The 26,804-nt window shown below is 37.8% G+C and overlaps 1 protein-coding gene across 4 annotated transcripts in view; it reads right to left on the minus strand.

The window, feature by feature from the left end:
- NBEA (neurobeachin) overlaps positions 1-26,804 on the minus strand; it is a gene marked incomplete at its 5' end in the record, with an annotated part of 525,299 nt that overhangs the window by 281,940 nt on the left and 216,555 nt on the right. For all 4 annotated transcript variants that reach the window (XM_082492157.1, XM_082492158.1, XM_082492156.1 and 1 more), the window contains 3 exons: positions 9,178-9,305; positions 14,666-14,792; positions 18,907-19,061. In XM_082492157.1, coding sequence (XP_082348283.1) covers positions 9,178-9,305; positions 14,666-14,792; positions 18,907-19,061 — 410 coding nt within the window. The remainder of the gene's footprint in view (positions 1-9,177; positions 9,306-14,665; positions 14,793-18,906; positions 19,062-26,804) is intronic.

Raw genomic sequence — 26,804 nt, forward strand, 5'->3', positions numbered from 1 at the left:
AGAACTTTCTCAAGAATCTTTTAAAAATCGTTTCCTTGAAATAACATTAAATAGATCTTCTGCTACTCTTTATGTCGTAGGAGGCAAACTTATTTAAAATAAAAAAAAAAAAAGAAAAAAAAGAAAATTATTTTCCATGAAAGCTGAGAGTTAGAACAAGAAGGAAGACAGAGGGACTTTTGACCTGGATGTTACTAGGACGAAGAAGGAGTACGAAGTTATCAGGGAGGGAATTCTTCTAGAGATTTAAGGTAAAAGACCTGTGCTTCCTATGCCTCATGGCTTGCAACTGGAATACAGGCTACTAGCCTGACAAAGAAACTTCTCAGAAAATGCCCAATACTGCTGAAAGTAAGTGGGGCCTGAGGACCACAAACAACTCCTCTTCTCACTCTTTAAAGGCTCCAATATTTTGTGCATTTCTTTATGTGCTTTAAAGAAGAGCGATTGGTATTGTTTGGTTTCTGATAATGTAATCTTTATAGGAGCACTTTCAACAGTAATTTAGTAATTTCAAACATCTAGTGGCTTCTGTGTCTTCAAGGATAACTTCCAGAGCTTCTTTCCAACAAACCTGACTACTTTACACTGTTACCAGCTTTTGTTTCCTGAGGGCATTTTTTTTTTTTTTTTAATTGCTGTACTCTCTTAACCCTTTCTGTTGAATATATGCAGTCGATTCTAAAATTTACGAATAGTCTCACGTTTTCGGTCATTTTTTCTCCATTGGCAAAGTAACAGAACCACTCCAATTTCTGCCTAGTGGGATCTCCATACATATTGGATTGTAAAGATGTCTTGATTATTAATTAATGTAACAATGATAACATAATCAAGGACATATAACCTGAGCGCCAACAACAATTCCTACCCTTAAGTTACGCTGGGACCACACAAGCCAAAGACAAAGGAGAGGGCATGAGCAGTTAACCTCTGTTACATAGCCTAATACATCTTAGTAAGTGTCCAATTCATTAGACAGGGATAAAGTGTCTCATATGTGTAATTAATTATTGGCAGGTTTACTTTCAAAAAGGTGCCAGATGCTATGCATTTCCTAGTTGCTATCTGGATCTCTGATCTATATGTTTCCTGCCATGTTCAACATCTGTTCAGAACATACTACTGCACGCAGGAACTTCAGTAATTCGTGTTAAACCTTTAAAAATCGAGTGAATGTGTATCCTCTTCACATTCTGGTGCCTGTAACGATATCCCTTTAAAGGTACCATAAAGGAATATTGCACGAAAGAAAAATGTTCTGTAACTGATGTGGGGGTCATTATAGTTTGAAGATTCCGCTGTGGACAAATAACAGACTTCTGCTGTGGCACCTGCTCTTCAGTTCCTCTAGTAGGAACAGTCACTAGTCGCAAGTTCTGAAATACAAGTGTGGAAGTTGCAAAGCTTTGAACCTTGACTCTGCTGGAGTACATGTAAATAAATAGGCAGATTTGAATATCCATTTAACCTTTCATTGTTTCTTTGTTCCTACCATGCAGACTTCTGGAAAACTGGTGGTGTTTGCTGTCTCCATGTGTATCTGACTCACTGATGCTTTTTAGCAGGAAACACTTTCAGTCCCAGTGTTTGGAGAAGCATAAACATACTGTGGAGCCTTTCAGTAAGACGCTAAGACCTAATCATAGACAGAGAATTTCTTACAACAAATTTCTTACAAGCCCATAAATAGCAGTTTGAAATTAATGAACTATTTTCTTTTTCCTGTTTATGAAGGGATTACAACATGTGCAGGCAGGATTTCAATCAGCAGCAGCTTTTTAAATTATATCCGTTGGAGGTTTTCAAGGCTTTTCGTGCCCTCTTTCAAAATTACCTATTGTTTTCTTCATGGTAAAAACCAAATCTTTCAAATTACTTGCAGAAATTCATAAAGTAAAAAATGAAAAGACATAGAAGACATCCAGTGCAAATCAACACTCAAAGCTTGTAACAATAGAAAAAGTTATTCGATGTATTGTTAGAGATGATGAATGTTTTTAAACTTACTGAAGAAAAGCATTATTTGTAACTCTTTATTGTTCCAACCTCATTATCTAAACAAAGCTTGTTTTCAGACAGTACTATGATTTCACTGGGTTCTTTGTGCAAGTGTTTACAGCGGAAGATAAAAAGAAATCTATGAACAGGAATCCTACTACCACAGCTTAAGGAAATCTGTCTTCCAGAGGACTGGGTCAGGCAATTCACTGGCTTTAACTGCACTGTGCTAAACCTCCAGCATCGCTTCTTACTAGACACAGAAGAATGTACACTGAGACAGCTAGGGAGCATGGAAAGAAAGGAGAAGAAACACATTACGAACTCCTTAGCCTTGAAAACCAATTCAGAGTTCCTGCCCCGGTACAAACCAACTGATCCAAAAGATCCCTGACCCTGACTGACCAGAGCGATCACGCCAGTGAGACAAACACTGCCAATGACACTCCCCTGACCGTTGTATAGCATCCTCCCCGCAGAAACATTTTTAACCTTCACTTTGATTTCTAACAGGGATCCTCTGATGTCTAATAGGGTCGAGTTCCTACTGTTCTCTCTCTCTCTCTGTCTTGCTTTATCAATTGCTTTCCTGTTCTTTACGCTGCAATACCCATAGTGTTGTACCAACACAGCCTATTACACAGCTGCAAATGAACCAGATGAGGTTTTTTGGAGTTACTTTTAAGCTTTCCATTTATTCACTACACGATGACGACATACCCCGAATGATAGTGCAGAGCAAATATTGAAGCTTATTAAAAAATACACATGTAACTACTGCCTCAGCCAAGACATTATAGAGTATCTCTTCTTTAAATAGATACCTATATTCATGAATATGGTGTAAAAATAGTGTCTTTTAATAGCATCTTTTAATAGCATCTCCGTAAAACTGCCTGACACTGGCCAACACATTGAAAAGTTATCAAGGGAGTAAAAGGCTAATCCTCCTCACCTAGTGTGATCACATAAGTCTCATACCCTCAAGAAATCACATTAAAGTATATGTATGGCTATGCATTCATACACTCGCAAGAGCTCTCTAAAATCTGGGACCAAGCTATAGCTGGCACGAGCCTTATGTAAGAGTCTTCTGAATACACAAACTTCATTATGCAGAGAAAGGAGAAAATGTCTCACACTAAAATGACATTCAAGGTAATGATTAAAGAATTTCTTAAATAAAAAATAAAAACCAGTTTATAAATATATACACAAACACGCATAAAAAATTAGAACAAAGGCTTATTTCATACAGTGACTTGAATGCTGACCATCATTGATGCCCCAAGGGAAGATGATATATTCTCGACTGCATCTACTGTTGAGATGCAGTCAACTGCAGAACAAGGAAAAAACACTTTTTAAACTGATTCCTGCAAGTGGCTAGCTGACACTCAGGTATATCTGTCTAGGACCACGTGAACAAATGCAGTGATGGCAATGTTAGAGCAAATTAAGGTTAATGCAGACTATCATTCCTTATAAGGTACGGCACAGAGGAAATGGGGATTCACGGGATTCACAGGCTCCACAGCCACAAAGAAACCACTCACAAAATCATTCAGCGAACACATGACATTCTTCCTCTTGATAAGCTGGACTGAAGACTATTTAGAAGGAATGTTCCGTACAGTCATAAAGACTACAAGTAACACTGATCTCAATACTTGGCGGTAAACCCCAGTAAAGTTTTCCAATGTTATTTACCCTCATTAGGCATTCCGTTGGTAGAAAGGCTATCTAACTTTTTATCTCTTCTTTTCAGTACGTCGAACAAATCGAGCTCCTTACATTGTACTTCATCTCCCATCCATCAATCTCTCTTGTGCCCTGTTCATTTGTTCCCTGTTCAGTGTGTGCATATCATTCTTGAAGTGCTGACTACAGAACCAGATGGTAGGACTTTTACTGAAGTTGTGCACAGAAATGAAATCATCTCCTCATCTATTCTTCCTAGGCATCCAAGCATTGGACAAGTCTTTGTTGCCTTGGCGCTGAGCTAAGATAGCCCAGAGTATGCTAACTGCTGTAACAATCCTTACATTCTTTGGGTGACTTCATCTCTCATCTCCTACCCTCTAGGTATAGTCTATATTTCTTGTTCCTAGAGATCGGACACAGCATTTGGCTGTGTTGAAATTTGGCTTTTTCTTGAGTTTCGGTTATTCCACAAAGAGATTCAACATATCTCTCCAGTGGAATGCCTTTGCTTCTCATTTTGTATACCTCTATCTAAGCAGCGAGCTTTGACAGGAACAATTCTGTAGCATACTCAAGACTGTTAATAAAAATATCAAAGTAGGATCAAATAGGCTTATACAAATTTCAGCACAATGAATAGCGTCAGTTTCTACTTAAGTGCTGTTAAATTCCAGCTAATGCAGATTTTAAAATCATAATGCTGTTTTTTATCCCCTTTCCCTCTTACTTGCTAATATTTAGTAATTTATTTATTTTGTTCAGAATGTTGGTTACATGCTGTGCTACAGACTGGTGAGCAATTACCAAAAGTCTGATTAGTTGAAAGAAAACATGCCTGGACACACAAACAAAAATATTTTGGATGTGGGAGAACGAGATAAAAGACTGAGATAACAATACAAACAGGAGAATAAGGTTCTGCAAGAGCATGCGATCTCTCTGCTTTATAGCATCTGTGCTCCTGAGCCCAAGAATACAAAGGCTCTGAAAATTTTCTAAGAGAAAGCCAAGGGCCGTGTTAAGCACCAAAAAACTACTTTTTTTTTTTTTTTTTCCCCAGAAAGTAAAAGCGATTTCCAGATTTCTACAGTATCTTAGGAAAATGGTTGCCATGTATTTCCTAATACAAAATTCAGTATTGTTCAAGGAAATCAGACACCAATTGTGCCAGCAGTGGTAGATGCCACTGTGATGGCACACTTGTGGTCTTTGAGAGCTTTTAAAGTAGTGTCATTTAGCATCCAAGTTCTAGCTGCGGTTTCCAAAGGAACGTTTTGGGCAATTTTTCAAGTGTTTCAAGAAACCTCCTCTCACATACCCTACAAGCTAGTCCATCACCACTTCTACTGAGTATTTTCATAGGGCCATGTGGTGAGTTAATGAGGAGAAACAGATTCTGCTCCTATCAGCACAAAAACATTTTCTGTTTCATCTGATTTGAATTGTGTGCGTATCAGAAACATATCAAAAATACGCCAAAGGGTTCATAAGAGCTCTTTTGGAGAAGGGCTACCTGGCTGACCCTCTACTCAGGTAATGATACAGGAAAATGAAAAGCATTGGTAATGTTTCTCACTAAAGAGAAGGGAAAGCGTTGTATGCCACTATGGATCTTCGACCTATCGTAACATTTCAGGACACTCCGAGAATAGCTGCAGTGAAAATACTTTTACCCATCTGTGCTTGACAAAAAGAGGATATAACTTCTCTTTCGGAGAGAGATCGGATTACACTCGCCTGTAACATTTTCACCTAAAAGCTAGAATGTTGTAATGCACTTTACATGGAGGGAATTTGCAGACCATATGGAAACTAGAGTTAGTGAAAACATATCTGTGCAAGTGTTAAATGGAACCCCACAAAGAGCATTGCTAGGCTTAAATATGTGACCTACACATATTGCATGTTTGTTTCCAATTAGATTCTATATGGACAATTTTAACCTTTGCAACTTCTGTTCTCTGAGGCATTGAAAGAACCTCAGCTGACGAACCACAGTAGTGTTGGGCTGGTTTCGTTATATTCCATTTGAAACTATTTACATTCAATTGCAAATCAGTCCTTTCAAACTTATCACGCAGCAGACTTATTCTGGGAAGCTGAAATATTTGAAATACAGTGAGATACCTTTGAAGAAAGAACTGGTTGTGGAAAAAGGGGCAAAAATGAACGTTATTTCAATAGGTAAACAGACGAAGATTTTTACCAAGAAATATGTTCTGTAATGTCAGATTACTACTCGATAGAGTTCCTCCGCTACCAGTGACATTTTGGAATTTATGTGAACAAAAGTGAAAAATTAACAATTTTGAGTATGAGTGGTCCAAGTTTTTAGTCCAGACTGATCAGATTATCGCAGCCAGTTCATTTCAACTCTGCTCAAAAGTTAAGAAGCCACTGCTCAGGTGTTAAATATAATTTCCTCAAAGAATAAATCAGCCAGTCTTCCATGAGACAGACAGATGATACAAGCTAAAGAAAAATGAAGTGGCACGGTATGACTGCAAGATTTTCCACCAAAAGTTTGAGACAGCTCAAGTACTACAAAAAGTGAAATCATAACTAAGTTGTATACACATTTCCAAATATATATGAACAACACCTATCTCAAAGCATCCCATATTCTGGAAAGTTTGCATAATTAACCCATTTTAGAAGTATTAGAATGTTTTTTTTTTCTTTTCCCTTTTTCTCTGTGCTCTCTCTTCAGTACGCAAAACCTCAGCTACAGAACCATGTATATTCTTATCAAGTCTGAAATGATTTAGTAATTCTTACACATGCGCATGCATGAGAGCACTAGAGAGAGCTCCAGGAAGAAAAAGCACATGCCATCAAGGATGCCTGAAAACATTCAGATTTTAGCAAAATCTGATAGGGGAAAGGCTTCATACCGTACGGAAGTTTTGAAAGACAGCAAGAGGAGGGAAGCTATTTTTATGTTTCAAGCTTGAATAGTGAGAAGAAAAAGACACGCTTTATAGAATGCAACAGATACTTTTGGGTGATCAGTTTGAAAAACAGACGGCACCTTCGGACTTATTAAATAAAGTTTATTTGCTCCTTTTCAATCGTTATAACTAAAACCTTTACACATAAGGCAACAAATTAAACTATTTCATATAAAACTGTCAAGCTAATTACTGCTTGCCAGTAAAAATCAAGTTTAAATTATCAAAGCCCCACAGGAGTTCTATCTACTCACAATCATGCCGCTAAACCCCTCTGTTTTGCAGAGTCATTACATGGAGAGCCCTTTCAAGCACTTCAAGAACCACCATTGGCTTTCAGTAAACAATGGCAGGAAATTTATCAAAGCAAATCAGGTAATGGACTAGGAGAGAATTTAGAATTCTCTTTTAAAGGGAACTTAACTAGGTAAGAATTCAGTTCAGTTAAGATCAAGGGTCTCATACAGGCAATGAAGAAAGAAAAGATGAGAAGCACACAATGACTATAAAAGCATCCGAGTTCTCTGTTAAAAAGAAAAAAAGCCCAATTATTTTAGAGGGAGCAAACAGAAATTCACATCCTGAGGCAAGCAGTGTAAAAATCTAAGATGCGTTTGGATTTTTTTCTTTACAGATTGCTATTTCAATATCTCGGGAATAAGGGACTAGTTCTTAGACATCAGGAACGAGAGGGCAACTGAAGAGAAGGTTAGACATAAAAGGAAGGAAAGGTGATAGGAACGACAGTACTTATTTTGGAACTCAGTGTTTGATTTGTAAACATTGATTCCTGAGAGTGACTTGGATGGCTGAGTCATAGAAGGGACAAAATTTGGAATAGCAGTCCAAGTGGGTATCGGCAGAACGCTACAGCCACCAAAACCATGTCTCTGTCTGGACAGGCAATGAGATCAACTCATACTGCCATATAGTCATGAGGTGGCCTCTAACTTCTCACTCTTTGTCATACGCTGGGAACTGTTGGAGCCTTGTTCACACCATGAATCTGACCAAAAGATGAAGTCAGAACTGCATCGGTGAAGAAATTTTTTAATCTATAAAAGAGCTTAGGTTAAACCAAGACAATTTTATTTGTATTGTATAAAAACTTTAGTGAAATTACTCAATTGTCAAACAGGAAAGGATAACACTGCTACAAATTTTGCAATCAACTTCATGGAAGTAAAAGACTTAAGAATGGTATCCATCAAATATCTCACAGCTGTCTCAATGTTCTCAATAAGCATTTCAGACCATTAACTTCAGGTGTCATTAAATGAGAACCGCAACTTATAGCTATAAAATAAACCCCTGAAACTTCTGAGAATTACTAAGCTACTATACCATTCCTTGGTATTATTAAATTATAATATTATTAAACAATAATTAGACAAAAAAGGAAAAGGGTATTTAGAAGACTTCATTTACAAGGTGCAAATATTTTTAGCATTAAGAATAAAAGAGGGCCAATGTTGTGGGGAATAATATCTGAGACCATAAAAAGACTGTACACTAATATTTAGATAAAACATGTAAAATAGGAGGAGTTTTGGAATTTGAACACAAAGCTCTGTTTTTTTCTGCATAGACCTTCACATGTTATGAGCTTTGTTTTAATGAGACTTTTTCACAGAATCATAGAATTGTTTAGGTTGGGAAAGACCTTTGAGATATCAAGTCCAACCGTAAACCTCTCACTAAACAGCAACATTGTGTGTAAGAACAATGCTGGAAGGAAAAAGTTTACTTGACTGAGTATGTTCCGCTGGATATATATGATGTGGGATCAGTGCATGTTCATGCAAATTCCCCCATCACTATTTTAGCTGCATTAGCACCGATTCATTACTTTCTGCGTGAGCTTGCCGCCTTTGCACTTTCTGCATAATTCCTGCATTACTTATCGCCTCACTTATGAGGGTTCATTATTTTCCCCAAATTTTGTAACTAGGAAATAGTTAAGACAATGCATAAAACCCCATAAAAATCCCTGTAAGTGTTCAAGGATACTTTTCTTTAAAAAATCATCACTTTTTATTCTCTAGGGATAACTATTTATCTGCCTGTGTGAATCTAACTGACTCACCTGAACAAATAGTGCCTCTACCAAATCTAGATGCATGTATCAACAATGTTGGAGCAGAGTCTTCAATTTACTTTCTTCCGCAGGAATTGATTACACTTTTTAATTATATTTTTCACTCAAAGTCAGGCTGAAAGACTTATACTAATATAATTATTCTGAGGAGGAAAAAGCAAACTACAGAGAGGTTCTTGCATTCCAAGATGACAAGGTGTATCTTTACACAGCATTTCACTTGGAGGGGGGGAAAGGGTACAAAAGCTGTCGCTTTTAAATTCTTTAAATGAAGTTAAATGCAAGGAAGTGAAATCACAACACATCAACAACTGATTAATTTATTTACCAAAAATAGTTATATAAAGTCTTGTGAAAATGAATCATTGTTCATATCAAATGACAAATAGCTAAACCAATATAATTTTACAACAGAAACAGTACCTTCAATCAACAGCTCTTGTCCATGACTGCCCAACAATGTTCGGGATAGGAAAGGGGCAAAGTCAACAAAAATTTCTCGCAGGAGAGGGGCCACTTTTTCTAAAGCTCTTTCAAGCTTTGCAGTGATACTGTGGAAAAACAGAGACCGTGATTGGAAGAACGCTTCACAACAGAAGTCAAATAATGTGAAATCACACCTGTTTTATTTAAAAGTTGCTGTAAGCTTCTTTAGAAAAGAGGATGATCAAAATTTGAATTAAACTTTACAGTGTTTAAATGGCTTTAAGTAAATGCAAATGTCATGTCAGAGTCAGCAGTGTGGCAGCCTCATGAATACTACAGCATTTACAGAACAACCCAACAAACCAAGTAAAATTCTTATTCTCATTTTCAAACATGACAAGAAGAATGTCAGATATTCCAGTGCAAGTCTATTTCACCTATCTCAGCTTACACACATCTCATCATTTCATATACATTTGAAAGCTTGAAAAGAGAGGTTTTGATTCACCCAAAGCAATCACGAGTAACTTGCTTTTCAAATAACAACATCTGCCATTGCAAGGCGAGACAAGGGAGCGTATGAAGAAGAGTTCTAGCACAGGTAGCAAGAAAACCAATATTCTTTTCTTCAACTTTGAGGGACCGTGATCCCAGGTAAATCACTTTGCCTTTGCGTTTATACTTCTCTGCCTGCTGAGACTATACGATCTTTGAGCCATGTTCTTTAATTTCTACATGTACAATGAGAATAGGTGTTTGACTTCTGTTTGCTTCTTAAAACCCAGAAATAATATTCCTTTGTCTGAGGATACCAACCTAGCAATAGTATGGGAATGTCAGCAGTGTGCTATGGATTGTACCCCTTCAGAGCCCCTCTTCCCTTTTAAAACCTGATGGGGTGTTAACACTTGTGCCCTCTGAAACTCTTGTGCCAAGATTAAAAACCTGCTGTGTTATCTCAAAGAAGCGAATTATTGCTTAAAAATAAAACCAAAATTACATGCATATTCTGGTCTACCAAGAATTTTTGCGGTTCTTTTTCAGACTCCTGATGGCTGAAGGGTTTTTTTTTGTGCTTAAATTACAGCACCAGAATATTATTGACATTTAAAAGCGAAATTATAGGCAGAAGTTACATTTATTGATAGAACGTAAGAAAATGAACACTGACGTTTAAATTTTATACTGTATCTACTATCTATAAGCACTAAATAAATGTGGATTTTTTTAATTCAAATCACATGAAGATCACTACATTTAAAAAGAAAGCTGACAAATTGGAAGTTTTCCTTCATTAGCTTAAAATTATTTTACTGAATTCCTATAGTTTATTTTCTTTCAGTGTGCTGCTTTGCCATTTCAAATTCAGGTATTGATTTTCTAATATCCTAAAGGAAGCATTCATATCACCAAACCTTGTTTTAGATGACTAGTTGAAGTGAATTTCACTATGCTAAAGCCTCTATTGACTGTGCTTGAAACACATATGACTAGTTCAGAGTTTTTAATCTGCAACATGAATCTACCCCAAGCTTTTTCTGCTAGAGATAAAAAGCCTACTTGATTAATCCAGACTTCTCTAAACCATGTTTTAAAATAGGCTTCAACTGTAAATTGGTTTACAAGGCCTAATTTTAGCATCTGTTTAACTCTGAAAACTTTACGTACAACTGAAAAAATTTCAAGTTCAAAAGTTTTTTAATTAAGATAATTTTTTGTTTAAGTAATACAGGAGGTGTGGATGTGATGTTAACCTACACCTTGGATGAGCTCCTAATAAACAACTTGTTATCAAATGGATAGCTGATGGATCTTGTATATTATAGATCCATTCACGGACAATTGGGAATAGCATTCTGTGAAAATGTGAGATCAAAGTTTAGCACTGTTTAAAAAACCATATCAAAGGACAGAAATTAATATTTAAATAGAGAAAAAAAACAAAAATAAAATCCTTTTTCCTTCACATAAATCCCTGGTGCATTTATATGTTGAAGACTGACTGGACTTCTGGTCCTTCAGTTTCGAAAAGAACAAACAGAATTAAGAACAAAAACACACATCGAGATACCCAAAAAATGTTTCAGGGAAGCAGACAGCCCATCTGCTGCCCTTCCTGTGCACACACATGCACACAGACCAGCAAAAGAGAGAGACTGATCTGATTCTCCAGCTGTTTCTAACATCTATTAGACTTTATAACGCATCCTGCAATCAGTAGGGAACTCTGTGTGGGGATTAATGTAATCAGGTTTCATGAGTGAACTGAGTTTTCATTTTTTTTTGTAAAGAATGAATACTGTGGTTTTTCCTTTCCATTTGTAGACATTCATGTTAAAATTCTGACTTGTACTTTAATTCTTTTTATCAGTAAAAATTAATTAAAGGCAAATAAGCTCTTAATAGCTTTCAAATTCAAGATTATTTATTTTGCATATTAAAGGCAATACATATCAGAAAACAAATGATATATATTATATATAATTATATACAATTTCTGTATTTATAAAAATTATAAACTGGGACAGGAAAGATTGAAAGAGCACAGCAGCAACATCAGATTGAAAGAAATACTTTTAAAACCGCGAGCAAAAAACCCAAATAATCCTGTGGACAGTTCTTACTACCTATTGCTTGAATTGGTCACAAGAAAGTGCAGAGAGGTGGAGGCACACGCTGTCCCAGTCCCAAGTACGCTGCCTTCCCAACCTCATTCCAGGCCAGACCTCTGCCTCCAAATCAAGACTATTAAAGGAAGGCTTAGATAAGTTAGCTTTTACTTCCTGCTCTCCGACCCCACAAACAACTCTGATTTTTAATCTCCTAAAAGCTGAAGCACAATGAATTCAAAGCGAGAAACCCCAAAACTATCTATTATGAAAATAAAGTTTTAGTTGTTTCTTGGGAGGCGGGGGGCAGAAAAAGGAAAAAAAGCCCAAAAGACATTTCTTGGGTTGATTAGATTTTAAGTTATCTACATTTCTGATACTGTGCTCCACATAAGTTTTTTCAGTCGCTGATTTCAGTTACTAGTCCGAGTGCAACTACTTCTGAGTTCAAATTCTGAATTCAAAATTTGAATTCTGGATTTTGCAGTTGAAGTTATTCTTTGACTCCAGGTCAAAAACTTTCAAAATGCTCGTGAAAAAAACAAGAATGTTGCATTGGTTAAAATAACTGAAAATCAAACTGATTAGCGATCCAGGTTAATTTTAAACTACATCAGTACCTGAATTTAAAAAAAGATTTCGCCCTCAGCAAAGCACTGTCCTAAAATACGAAGAGGACAAGAAGCAAAAGAAGTGGTTTAATTATGCCACAATTTTCTTAACTTGCCTTGTAACACTGTCAAGCAATAAATAACCCTGTACAAATGGTCATTCTCTCTTTGATCATTTGCACCTTTTTGGAGGGGAGCCAACAGCCCTCACCCCTTTCAGCCTGAGCCCCGCACCCATTGCTGGGATTCCACCTGCACCGCGCACCTGACGCTTCACAGAATCACAGAATGGTCAGGGTTGGAAGGGACCTCTGGAGATCATCTAGTCCAACCCCCCGCCAGAGCAGGGTCACCTACAGCAGGTTGCACAGGACAGCATCCAGGCAGGTTTTGAACGTCTCCAGAGTGGGAGACTCCACAACCTCTCTGGACAGCCTGTGCCAGTGCTCCACTACCCTCAAAGTGAAGAGGTTCCTCCTCATGTTAAGATGGAACTTCCTATGTTCAAGCTTGTGCCCATTACCCCTCGTCCTATCAATGGGCGCCACTGAAAAAAGACTCCTCCCATCCCTCTGGCATCCTCCCTTTAAGTATTTGAAAGCATTAATAAGATCCCCCCTCAGTCTTCTTTTCTCTAGACTAAAGAGACCCAAGTTCCTCAGCCTTTCCTCAGAGGAGAGATGTTCTAATCCCCTAATCATCTTCGTAGCCCTTTGCTGGACCCTCTCCAGCAGATCCCTGTCTTTCTTGAACTGGGGAGCCCAGAACTGGACGCAGTACTCCAGATGCGACCTCACCAGGGCAGAGCAGAGGGGGAGGATAACCTCCCTCGACCTGCTGGCCACACTCTTTTTGATGCACCCCAGGATGACATTGGCCCTCTTCAGATAGGACCAGCAAAAAAACGGCTTCCCCCCCCCCCACTGTGTGTTAAATCACTGAAGCACCAGTACTTTCATTTTACAGGTAACCTAGGGGCCTTGCTTTAAGTTTACTTCCTTTGTAGTTCATTAGGGAATGAAATTCTCTTGTTTGTGAGCTTGTACGCTCATGCACAACTCGCTTGGTTACTGCCCCCCTTCCATTCTTCTTAAAACCATACCTCAAAGTGGCCGCCAACTAAGGGACACTTGGCAACTCCTTAGCGTACCCCGTGTCAGCTTTTTAAGGCGGAGCAGTGTGCACCTTGAAAAGGTCAAAAATTTGTCATTGAAGTGCGCTGCGGCGCAACTGAATACCTTTCCAAAATAATAACCTATTATACCAAGGTATTTAATGGGAATTTCAGAGGGCATTTTCCTGGCTGCCAGTCAGTGTATAAGAGGGGCATTAGCTATCTCATGGGTATTAGCTATCTCATGGCACGCGTCTCTTGCAACACCAACTCAGACCGGGTGCACCACTCAGCTAGCTAGAGGAATACGTGTCTGGTTTTGTCCTCTCCAGTTTAAATAGGGCTTTTGTTTGCTCAGAAGTGTTTGTGTCTCTCTTTCCACTTGCTGGTGCTCCATTGCCAAGTTGTGCTTGCGTTCCGATCCTCACTATCCTTCTTGAGCAATGTAAAAAGCCAGTCAAGTAAAAAGTTACTTTTAATGAAGTTTTAGTGTCCGGCATGGTTCAAACAAGTTAGACTTTTCAGACAAGTGTTATTTTAGTATCTACATTCTGAGTACCAAAAAATTATATAAATATACACCATATTATATGTATAACTACAATAATGCACATTAAATGAGCTAAAATCACAGAATTTTCAGAGTTGGAAGGGACCTCTAGAGATCACCTAGTCCAACTCCCCTGCTAAAGCAGGATTGCCCAGAGCACATTACTCAGGACTGCATCCAGGCGGGTCTTGAAAATCTCCAGGGAAGGGGACTCCACAACCTCCCTGGGCAGCCTGTGCCAGTGCTCTGTCACCCTCACCGTAAAGAAGTTTTTCCATGTATTTGAACGGAACTTCCTGTGTTCTAACTTGTGCCCATTGCCCCTCGTCCTGTCACTGGGAACCATTGAAAAGAGCCTGGCTCCATCCTCCTTCAACCCACCCCTTAGATACTTGTACGCCATAATAAGGTCTCCCCTCAGCCTTCTCTTCTCCAGGCTAAAGAGTCCCAGCTCTCTCAGCCTTTCCTCATAAGGCAGATGCTCCAAGCCCTTAATCATCTTTACATTTTAATATATTTTTTCTTTTTTACTCTTTTGTATGTATGAAGTTGTTATGGGAGGCGAAATTAGAATTAATATTAAAAGATAGAACTTGTGTACCTCATGTTTTCAGCTGAATCCTCTGGCATTGGAGCAACAGTTTGGACAGCTGGGAGATTTTTGCTGGTAGCACCATTCACAAAGCTGGATGACGAAGAGGAAGAAGAAGATCCTGAGTCTACTGCACCTGTCCCCCAAAAAATAAAGGTCTTAATTCAGTCTGAAGAAATAGAACTTTTAGAGACTTTTAATATATTCCTTGTCTTATTCATCTACTTTTAAGTAAGGAAATAATGTGATTTATATAAAACAAGTAAAAACATTCCATAAGATTATCATATAAATTAATACCTTATTTTGCTAGTATAACAATAATCTTAAAAAGCTATTGAAAATCAGGCAAAATAAATCCTTACCTCATTTTCATTATTCCCAAATTATATTCCAAAGATGAAAATATTTTTACATCATCCTGTAAAGCAAGATCTTTCTAAAATAAAGGTATATTTAAGATGAGCTTGAGCGGAGAATAGAAGTTTAACTACTTTTTAAATATATATATACACACACACACACACACTTCTTGGCTGCCCAGTTGCAACTACAGGCAGAAAATAAAATACAAATTAAAAAATGACAGAGAGGATGGAAAATGCATATTCCTTCAGGAAGTGATGGGAGAAAAATAGTGTTTGGAGAGTATTAGGACTGTAATTTTACTTCTTCAGTTTCCTTCCTCAAAAGTCAGGAGGGCAGCGAGGGTATCATTTCAATGGCTGTGAACAGCTGCCCAGACAAAAAGATGCAGACAGAGCATACATTTATACTTTAAGTGATCTGGGTCAGAGCTAAAGGCTAAACTTAGACTCTGAATGCCAATCCATCATGTTTGCTGAAACGGCACTGTGAGTTCAGCCTCTCCGAAGCAAACCGGCAAAGGCACAGAGCGGCCACCAACAGTAGTGAGAGCACCGGGATAAACGCTGTCCCCGTTCTGCTGCGCGGTCCTTGTGCGACACGTCCCTGCAGGAGATGTGGCACGGGACGGCCCCGCAGCCGGAGCTCAAAGCCTGAGGGACTGCGGGGCCGTCGGAGACGAGGGCGACAGGCGAGATCCATCCCAGTTAACGACGAGGGGTGGAGAACCCCAGTTGAGAGATAAACAGCATTACTCTGCCAGTCTGTGAAAACGATAACCGGTCACTCCCTGTTGCTGGTCAGTTTTAGCAGTTGATATATCACTGTCCTTTGCATTGCACAGGTATAGAGTATTTTGCAGTTTCCTGCAAAGCTCTACAAAGTATTTATGGTTTCTTAACTGCTTAAGCAGCCAGCTGACAGTGAAGCAGAGGTCAAATGCTGATAACGGTGAAAAATTCTCCGGCAGCAGGGACGATTTTTTTTATTATCTATTTTGCCTTTAATCAATTTTTACTGATAAAAAGAATTAAAGTAAAAATCAGGATTTTAACTCATTTAAGAAAATTTACATTCAAAACAGCATCAAAATTCAGCAGGATTTGCTGGGCTTACCGACACTAGAGTAGCTGGTGAGATTCAGGATTTAGACTAGGAACTACTCTTTAGCCTACTCTTTTAATAAAGTGAGCGGGAGGTGGGTTACGGCTTACACCACGGGTTCTCACTTGTACTAAATGCAAATTGTAAATGTACCCAAACACAGCGAGAAGGAAACACACAAATATAAGGTACGCCATCTCTCCCAACCTAGGAATCACAGCGACTCAGCTGGGAATAAGGTAGCTTAAAAAAGGTTAAGGATTCATATATAGATATGTGTATGTGTGTGCACGTGTGTGTATGTATATTATTTATATATTTATACTATTTACATCTTTATATTCATAGCTGCATAAGTAAGACATTTTTATTGCTTCTTCCCTTTTCCTTCCAAAGTCAAATTTTCTTCATTAAGGTTGCCGTCTAAAAATACAATAGTTAAGTTGTTTAACCAGCTAGGCTCCCAGAAGAGAAGGTCCTAGAACTGCTGGATTAACATAGAAGTGAGAGTCAGGATATAAATTACAGAAATCCAATCTAAAACCTATAAAAGCAGTTTCTTACATAAAGAGTTGAAGGAAGAAAACCTATCTCCCAAAAGATACATTCAAAGCACTTCAGTAACATACATCTCATTACATCGTGACAGTGACAGTGACTACGACAGCGATGGCAGATGGAATGTAAACATCGACTGCAATCCATGAATAACTGAAAAAAACACCTTTTGCACAAGTCCAGCACAGAATATACCTCAAAGATAAAACTTTATTTCTACAGTATCTGTGACATACTGTAAAAACAACTGTAAATAGGTTTGGGGGGACATCTAGTGTTTCTAAAAAATTCTATACTGTTTCTTTTTTACCATAGCAAAAAACAAACAAAAAAAAGGTGCTGTTTAATGAAATTCTATACCTTACTTTAAAATCAATAAGAACATAGATAATTTCACAGACTACAAGTATATAAACCAGTAAGTATCTGGATACCTCATGTATATATCTCAAAAACTGACATACATGATCGCTGTTATAACTACTGTAAGCACAGCTTAATTAAAAATGGCAAAATAAGCATTTAAATATAATAGATATGTATATATTTTCAATGTGATAATACTTTTTTTAACTTTCATTAATGTGTTTAGCATTTCTAAAAGGTTGATATAAAACTCAGATCTTTAAGAAAGGTTGGAGGGGAAGGACCTTTCAAACTATTTCTTGAGAGAATTCATCAAATTCAAAAGCTCATTCAGAGGAATTCAGGCATAAAAGGCTTTCCCAAATAAGATCACTAAAGAAATTCAGTACACATAGAGTTCTCATTAAATCTGATACTTGCTGAAGTTCCATTGAATCAATACTTTTCCTTTAATCAAGCTACTCCATAGACTAGGAGACAAAAAACAGTTGCATTAAAAAAAAAAAAAAAAAGCAGCTATAAGTTCTATCAAAAAAAGGCAGCCTTTAATCCACAGCGAATGTACCATGGTATCTGCAATACTGTCCTCTGCTAAGAACAGTATTGGGGAAATGACTGATTTTTAAATGCAATTACTTACAAAGAAGGGCTACTACATTCCAGCCAAACCAGTTCAGATCTTTAATCAGTGAGAAGACTGAAAAGCTTACACTAGTCAGTATCATTTGGAAAACAAGGTTTCCAATGTAGGATATTTTTTGCATGACATAAGAGTACCTAAAAGGAAATCCGTTCAAGATTAACAGAAGTGGCTACACAAATGGAACTGTTCATAGAAGTGATAACATTATTCAGAGCATTCATTCCTCCCATCTGCCTCAGGATAATTAGATTTTAAGATTTTTTTTTTTATCCTTAGAAAAATCAAAGTTCTATTACCAGGTATTAAAGGTAATCTGCAAAAGGAAAGAAAAAAAATAAAAATGAGTGTGTCTTCACATTATTCCATGAAGCAGAAGGATGCCAAAAGCTTCCCCCTCCGTTTTCTGCAACCCCAGGGAGATTTTCTCTTTCTCAACCCTTGACTGAAGTTGTGATATCCTTGAAGAGAGCTCTTCTCTCAAGTGCATTTGCTTAGTTTAGAAAGAAAACAGACCATAGCCAGACATTTCAAAGGAGTTTAAGTAAACATCGGTTGCTTTCAGTAAGGATTCATTTCTGCATGGAAACTACAGTCTCCATGGTCAACAGGCTCCTTCATGATAGGCAATCCAGTTATTACTATCATAAATAATTAAAAAAAGGTCTTGTCCTCCTTCTGCGGGTCACAAGAAACAGTTACTGGTAAGACATGACTACAATTAAATTAGGTAGGTTCTTACTGAAAAGCCTTCCAAAAATCATAGCAAAATTTTCACCAACAAAAAGTAATTGCCCAAAATATTAACCCTCCACAATCTAAGATGTATTCATTAAGTAGCTAGTTGTCTTTACTTTCTTTGACGCATGAGGAGGGATTAACTGGTGTATATCATATAAACATCTTCTACTGCAGAGCACTAGAGAAGTTAGCTCGTTTCAATTCTAAATTACGCTCATAAAACAGTATTAAGGCTATTTATTCACTTATTTAAGGCTGTGCAAGTCCAATGTGCACTATGAAAGATTATAGACTTTCACCAAGAGAAAAAATTGGCTCTAATAAAGGCCGAGGTTTAACCTTTCCAGGTTTTTATTTCAGAAGTACAAAAACAGTAACAAAAAAGATGATTAAAAAAACAAAACATCACTAAAAGTAACAAAACAAAAAACGAACAAGAAAAAATGAGGGTCACAAAAATATTTAAGGACAATACCTGTTGTATTAATCATACTTTTTGGTGTAGCTCCTGTTGCAGCAAATATATTAGGTGTACTACCCGGTGGCAGTCCACTCCCGGCTGTGGCAGCTCCAACTGTGGTAACGGCCAGGCTACCCGGAGGGGGTTTCTTTACTGGTACAACCACGCTCCTGCGGAAAAAGAAACAGCAGGTTACTAAAACTGCACAACAGAGTCGGCAAGAGGTTTTGTTTATGATGGGATTATGCTGTGTTATAATATAATGTGAGGAACACATAGCATCAATTTTCTTCACCTTTCTGAAATAGCGTAAGACTGCGTTAACGGAGCCTAAACCCATACTCCTACCCTTTATCTGCAGCTTCATGTGATTCTGAGAAATTTGTCTTTCGGTGCCCACAAAATGGAAAGACCCCACCAGTGACTTCATTGATAAGTCGTGAATAGCATTCTGACCTGTGTTCTAGATTTGCAAAGAAAACATTAAGTGATGGAAACGATGGCAGCACACTAGCAGTCCATATGCCTGCAGGCGTAATGAGTACGTTAATTTGTTGATCTTACTGAAGTTATCTTAGACGACGACTTTTTTGCCAGTCATCTGACCTTTTGAATACAGGTGTTTACTCTTCAGTACTATGCACATACCGGTCTTGCAAATATAATTAACAAACATCATTTTGCACTCAGCCTTCTGCAAACCTTTCACACTCATTTAAGTCAACAGCACGTGATGTAAACCGAACACCTAAAATGCAACACACTAAGCATTTGCTTTCACAATTTTGGTGTCGCGTTCATTTAAAAACAAGGTTTAAAAAGCAGCCTTGAGACTTTGAAACTTTTGAGAACAGGGCTTTAATATAAAAAATCTGACGTAATATCAGATATACATAGACAACATTGCATTCCAACATACACATTCTCACCAAATCTTAAACTGTTCTCTTTTTTTCAAATCTCAAAAAGAAAAGGCTTGCTGTATGTGTTAAAAGGGAAGAAGAAGGAAAATATTAGAGACATTTAATTAATATTTTTTCAACACTGGACAGGTGTCACAGTGCAGACAACTATATTTACATTTTTCCATTTAATATTTCCATTTATCTATAAAAAACTGCTCCTAAAAAGTCTATTTCAGGAAAAAACCTGAGCAAAAAACAAACCTGAAACAAATCATATTTGTAATGTTAAAAAATATATTTTCATCATCATACATGTTTTCTGGTTAAGCAGATACACTTTCTCTAAAATTAATCATTTTGATCAAATAAAAGCAAGAAAATGCAACTAGATAGGGTAATAAGGCCACATTTCGCTCTAGAAGTTCCTTTGGTAATCATTTTGTTACACTTCTGTGTAAATATGATGGCACATGATAGATCAAAAAGATGCAGCACAATTTTTTACAGTCATGTGTTTGGTTTTTATTTATATATCCTCAGTCTCCCCAGATTTTAAAGACTGGTGATGCAAATTGTAATGCCGATGCCATTGTGAGAATTATATGCAAGTGCTATATTTTGTGATCTCCTCTTATATGATGGCAGTGTACAAAACGAACCATAAGCAAATTTTTGTCCACTCTGTTCAGAGGGCTAACAGTGCCAGTTGATGTCTGCATTCTGAACAACAGTTTTACCACTGCCCTGAAGCATGGATTATTAGAAAGGTAATTCTAGGCATATTGATGGTTTTCTGTCTCCTTCCATTTACATTAGGAGAAGATGAGTTTGCACAATGCAATAGGTATTGATTAAGACATGTGACCCTAAAATAATTGCTTTTGTCTGTAGTTAATAATCTCTTACAATCGTTGCTGATATGAAGTGTTTACACAGTAGCAGCTACAGGTGTAAAGCTGGGTCAACATGGGTTAGATTAATCTGCTCCATAACACCATAAAATATCTTAAAACTAGCTCCTATCCACACACAAAGATCTCTAGCTCAATTAATACTTCAATCAAATACTTGAGTTCTGGTTGTTCAGGAGTACCGAATAAGTACTCAAGAGCAGAGTCCTTGTAGTGCCATAGAAAAACATGAAGAAATTAGGACTTCTATCTTAAGTGGGAACAACTCCTGGTTATATTAATTTCATAAGGAAACTACTATCATTACCTACAGCATCTTTGCAGAGAACCACAACAGGCTGCCCAGGGAAGTGGTGGAATCACCATCCCTGGAGGTATTTAAAAGACAGGTAAATGTGGTGCTTAGAGACATGGTTTAGTGGTGGCTTTGGCAGTGTTAGGTTGATGGTTGGACTAGATTATCTTAAAGGTCCCTTCTAACTTAGACAATTCTATGATTCTATGTTTGGTGCGAATGAGGAATGAATGGGAATATTTGGGTGCTGAGGCATAAGAAGGAAAAGGCATGTTAGACTGGCCTATGCTAATGGCACATAGATTATCAGGTCATCAAGACCACAGGCATGCAGGTAGCTTCACAAGATTACCAGACTGGAGACAGCAACAAGTAAACAGTGATGACTCAAAGAGGTGGGGAAGGACAGACTGTCAGTAGCTCCATAAAGGTAAAAAAAAACTATATCCAATTGAAGATAGTTTCCAACCTATGAAGAACCTAGAAGATGCGAGGAGGACTTGACAGCTAGCATTCCATGCTCTCCATGTCATTGCAGCAGATCCTGGACCTAGCACATGGATGCAAGCATGGAGGGTTCCCAACTGCTGGACACGCTCCTTAGACACACACCCACTCTAGTACTGGCAGATGTAAGACAGAGCATCAGTGAGTGAAATCTGTTTTGTTTTGGGTTTTATTCTAAGTAAAATAATTGTTCCCTCCTATACTGTCTGGTATTGGTATCTACTAAATTGCTGACAGAATTGTTGCAAAAGTATTTCCTACTTTCCTGATACTTTTCCAAAGAAGATGAAGCTAAATTCAAAGTCTTCCTCCTGATCTTCAGACAGCTCAGAGGTCTTTCAGAGCATCCAAAAGATCACCTAACTTTCCAAAGCAAAGTCCACATATGTAAACTTTACTCCTCAGACATAATGAACTGGCCGCCTATAAAGGCAAAGATTCTTTTCTTAAGACTGTAGTTTAAGGCTGAAAATCAGCTCCCACAGGGAGCAAGGACAATCCTGCCCAGATCCCACAAATACTAATGCTCTACATATGGTTGACATTCTTTTGTAGGTCTGAATCAGGACATTAAGGCAGGTCAGGTGTTATTAAATTACAAATTATCAAGAAACATCAAAAGAAACGCCTCTACCATAAGAACAGACAAAATCAGCGAGACATTATCATCCCAGACTGAAAGAAAATGCAGCTTTCCAACATGTCATACATGGTGACCTTGTCAAAATGTCTCATTCCTACTGATAAAACAAAACGCAGCGAGTGAATACAGAGTGACATCCAGATGAAGGAGACTGAAAAACTATACAAACAACACAACATAGTGGTCAAAAATGTACAAAACAATCAGAGGAAAGGCAGAACAAGAAAGGTGAAAGAGGATGACTGACCACTCTCAATTAAAAAAACTCCTTTTAACCTATCAAACCACTCCAACAGGACATTCAGGTATTTCTTTCATGGAGGAAGAGAAATCTACAGACTAGAATAAAAGGTTATATACATTTTCATCATTTCATTTTAGGCCTTGTTTTATACAACATATTTCAGACTTCCAAAATGTTTCAAAGTGGTCCGCATTTTTCTGAATCACATCATCATGCTCCCAAATGATCCTCAAAGATTTAGCCAACAAAAGCTTAGTAATAATTGGCTTCAGCAGCTGATTTTATTTCTCTGTTCATCAGGTAGTTTACAATTCTAAAAAGAATTGTGGCCACTAATAACTATTTTGTTGCTCAATGGGTGTCCTTTTCAAATAGTAAATCTAAGCCTAAAGTCATCGTAATTCACATCATGTTTAAGATGAGTGGTGGTGTTTGAACATCCACACCACTTGTGCATTGCTGTTTCATTAAACAACCTCAGCAAATGGCTACAGGATTCTTCTGGGTTTTAGCAATTCATGTGAATTATTTAGATAGAAAATAATACCATCAATGCGTTGAACTGCAAAAAGAGAAAATGGAAAAGAAAAAAAAAATTCTCAAATCAACTTTCCTTAAAAATTTAGCTACCCAGTGCTGGTGACAGACAAATCAGGTTATGCAGCACTACATTTTCTCTCTCTTGGTCTGATCCACATTCTGTACCTCTTTCTCCATTTTAAAATCTAAAGGCCTTCCAACATAATCACTCTGGTCAATCAAGAGGTCAGAGATAAGCTTCTAATACTGCATGTCTTGTGTTACCTATCTGAGCAGCAGCAATCAAATTAGAATCACTTTACATTCTTCTGGGATATGTGAAACCTCTTAAGGCTGAATTAATATTCTTGATCCTCCCTTCCTCCCCCACAGCAGCAGAAAGCACGAGGATTTTCAAGAAATGCTCTTCAAAAAGCAGTACAGATTTCAGGCAAATATTTTACAGAAGTACTCTGTCAAACAGCAACTTCTCCCAGATGTTTCAGAAGAAATCACAGTAGAAAACGGGGGACAATTTGTCTGCTATATTACATATCACCTTCTCCTATAGTTAGATTAATTTAATCTCTGAAAAGTCTTCGTATTTCTTCTCTGAAGGTTATTCATATTCTCCATACCTATGGACATATCCAGTCCCTTATGAAACATGTATGTTGCTGATTACTCGATGTTCTTTCTGATTTCAGCCCCAGACAGTGATTTGAGTCTCTAGCAAGCAATCGGTAGCATGTACTAACAACACATTTTGAATCCTACTTTAGACAACCTTCTATTAGACTGACTGCATTAAGACATGATTCATCTGAAATCAAGGAGGAAAGATATAACTCAGAGGCAGCAGTCACGGAGAAGAAAAACTGGATTCATAAAATGTGAGGTATACTGAAAGGATATGGAAAGCTCACAGAAGTATATAATCTTTAAAATTATATTTTCATGCAAATGAAACCATTGTGCTGAATGCCCAGTTATTATGGATTCTTTCAACCATTTGATGCCATACATTCACCAAAACATCCAAACTTTAAAGTACGTAAAATGATCCTAATCTACTAAACACAAATCGCTTGTTTCTAAATAGAAGAAAGCAAATCATCTCAGGTATGACTTTAGGACAAGGACATGAAGATCATGATCTTCACTCAGATAAAGCAGGAAGGTGAACATTTATTCCCAGTCACTAATATCTCCTCTGCATTCAGGATAAGTTAGCTGAAGCATCTAAAGTGATCTAAAATACTGACAAGAAACAAGGAAAAACTGCAAGAGATTAAAAAGCTAACTATCGTGAAAGATGAATGGTCTTGACTGAACAGAGAAATTGGAAATACTGGAAATCTAATGAGTTTGAAGTATGTGAATACAGTATAATTGAAAATGTCATATATTAAATGCCAGAAATATTATTGAATAAAGAAAAAAAAAAAGAAACAATCAGTATGACCTACAGACTGAGGATGAGTGATGAACCTAATCCTGTAACTACAATGCAAAAAAATCCCCCAAAAATCAAGAGCTAAAAAGCCACAGTCTTGTGAAAATCAAAACAGCTGTAATAGCGATTTTACAGCAGCCTATTGGGGCAAAAAAAAGTAAGACAAAAATCCAGTACAATTTTCAGCTTTATATCCAGTGAATCATTTTAAGGACTAGAGAGATGCTGGTTTCTGCTGATAAAACATACAGAAAACTTCAGTTGAGATATAGCTATGGTTCCATGCACTGAGTATCTGTTGATCTGCTTGAGGGTAAGAAGGCTCTACAGAGGGATCTGGACAGGCTGGATCGATGGGTCGAAGCCAATGGTACGAGATTCAACAAGGCCAAATTCTGGGTCCTGCACTCAGCTCAAAACAATGCCATTCAGTGCTACAGGCTTGGGGAAAAGCGGCTGGAAAGCTTCCCAGCAGAAAAGCACCTGGGAGTGTTGGTTGACAGACGGCTGAATACGAGCCAGCAGTGTGCTCAGGTGGCCAAGAAGGCCAATAGCATCCTGGCTTGTAATAGAAATAGCGTGGCCAGTAGGACTACGGGAATGATTGTCCCCCTGTACTCAGCACTGGTGAGGCCCCACCTCGAGTACTGTGTTCGGTTTTGGGCCCCTCACTACAGGAGGGATATTGAGGTGCAGGAGTGTGTCCAGAGGACAGCAACAAAGCTGGTGAGGGATCTAGAGCACGTCTTAGGTCTGTGGGAAGTGGGGCTGTTTAGCTTGGAGAAAAGGAGGCTCAGGGGAGACCTTATCGCTCTCTACAACTACCTGAAAGGAGGTTGTAGCAAGGCCGGGGCCGGTCTCTTCTCCCAAGTAACAAGCAATAGGACAAGAGGAAATGGCCTCAAGTTGCTCTAGGGGAGGTTTAGATTGGATATTAGGAAATTCTACACTGAAGTGGTTGTCAAGCATTGGAACAGGCTGCCCAGGGAAGTGGCTGAGTCACCATCTCTGGAGGTATTTAAAACACGTGTAGATGTGGTGCTGAGGGACATGGTTTAGTGGTAACTTGGTGGTGCTAGGTTAACAGTTGGACTCGATGCTCTTAAAGATCTCTTCTAACCAAAACAATTCTAGGATTCTATGATTCCAAGAAGAGTTTTGAAAGAGCTACCAGTGTACAGATTGCTGAATGACAGACAAGATGAATATGATTACAGCTTGATAAAAAAAAATAAAGAGGGTTAACAGACCCAACTTTGGTTGACTTGAACCTACTAGTAAATTTGGGCTGAAATTGTTCTAAATGAACTGTTGAGATGGAGGTGCGCTTTCCACGTTGTTCTCCATTTTATTTAGTAAATAAGCGGCTAAGACACTCTCTAGGAATACAGACAATGCAACTTCAATTCCCTTTTCTCTGTAAAAGGATCTGAAACTATACCTCCTTTTCTCTGGAGTATATTTTAACTGCCACCTTAGAAAAGATTCTAGACAGAGGAGTTCTCAAGTCTTTCCTTTCCTTCCACAATCTCCCCCATGCAAAGATCAGGAAGACTATTGAGAGTGAAGAGGACCTCCAGATGAGTCACTTAATTCCCACATTACTGAATAGCTTTTTCATTCACATGTTCACAGACTACTGTGATACGCAAACTAATGGGGGACGTGATGACTACGTGCTGACAGCATCTGTAACTGTCCCTTCTTGATTAACGGGAAAGGTGCTCTCTTTCTTCCAATTATTTTTCATTATTAACTTTATAAAGTAATCTTTTGTTGGGAGAAAACAAACCCGTATTTATTCATAACTCAACTTTATTAAGTTTTCAGGAAAATCAAATCTGTTTTTCACCAATCATCTTTTGGAGAAGCTAAGAACTATAACAGGAATATAATCTCCTAGACCAGTGTCTATCAATGATCTCCCAAAGGTGGGCAATAATACCACAGATAAATATTAAACCTCCCTAGTTGAACTTTCAGTGCATCTTCTCTCACAGTTTCTGTCTTTTTCCCATTCTGTCAATCAGTAAAAAAAAAGTTTACTCTAGTAAAACACATAGAGCCTCTGAGTAGTCCTCCTAAATATAGCCTACATACATAAACCATAGATTTTCATCTAAACATATTTTTTGAAGACCTTCTTTCTCTGTACTAACTGGCAAGACATGTATCAGCCCTGATTAGATTTCACAGGATGTCCACCTTTTCTAGCACATAAATACCTCTAAAACCACTGCCAAGGACCTTGGGGGGGGGGGGACAGGCACAAAAAACAAACCAAGACTAAAATACTTCAAAAATGTGTCCTTCAAAATATTTCAAAATATGCTTGTAAAGACTTCATTGAGCATTTAAACTATGCAAACCCACAGTATTCCCATTTATGAAATGATAATGGATTAAAAGGGAATAAGGTGTTTAACAGCAGCA

Source organism: Vanellus vanellus, assembly GCF_965231255.1.
Source record: "Vanellus vanellus genome assembly, chromosome: 1".
Lineage (NCBI taxonomy): Eukaryota > Metazoa > Chordata > Aves > Charadriiformes > Charadriidae > Vanellus > Vanellus vanellus.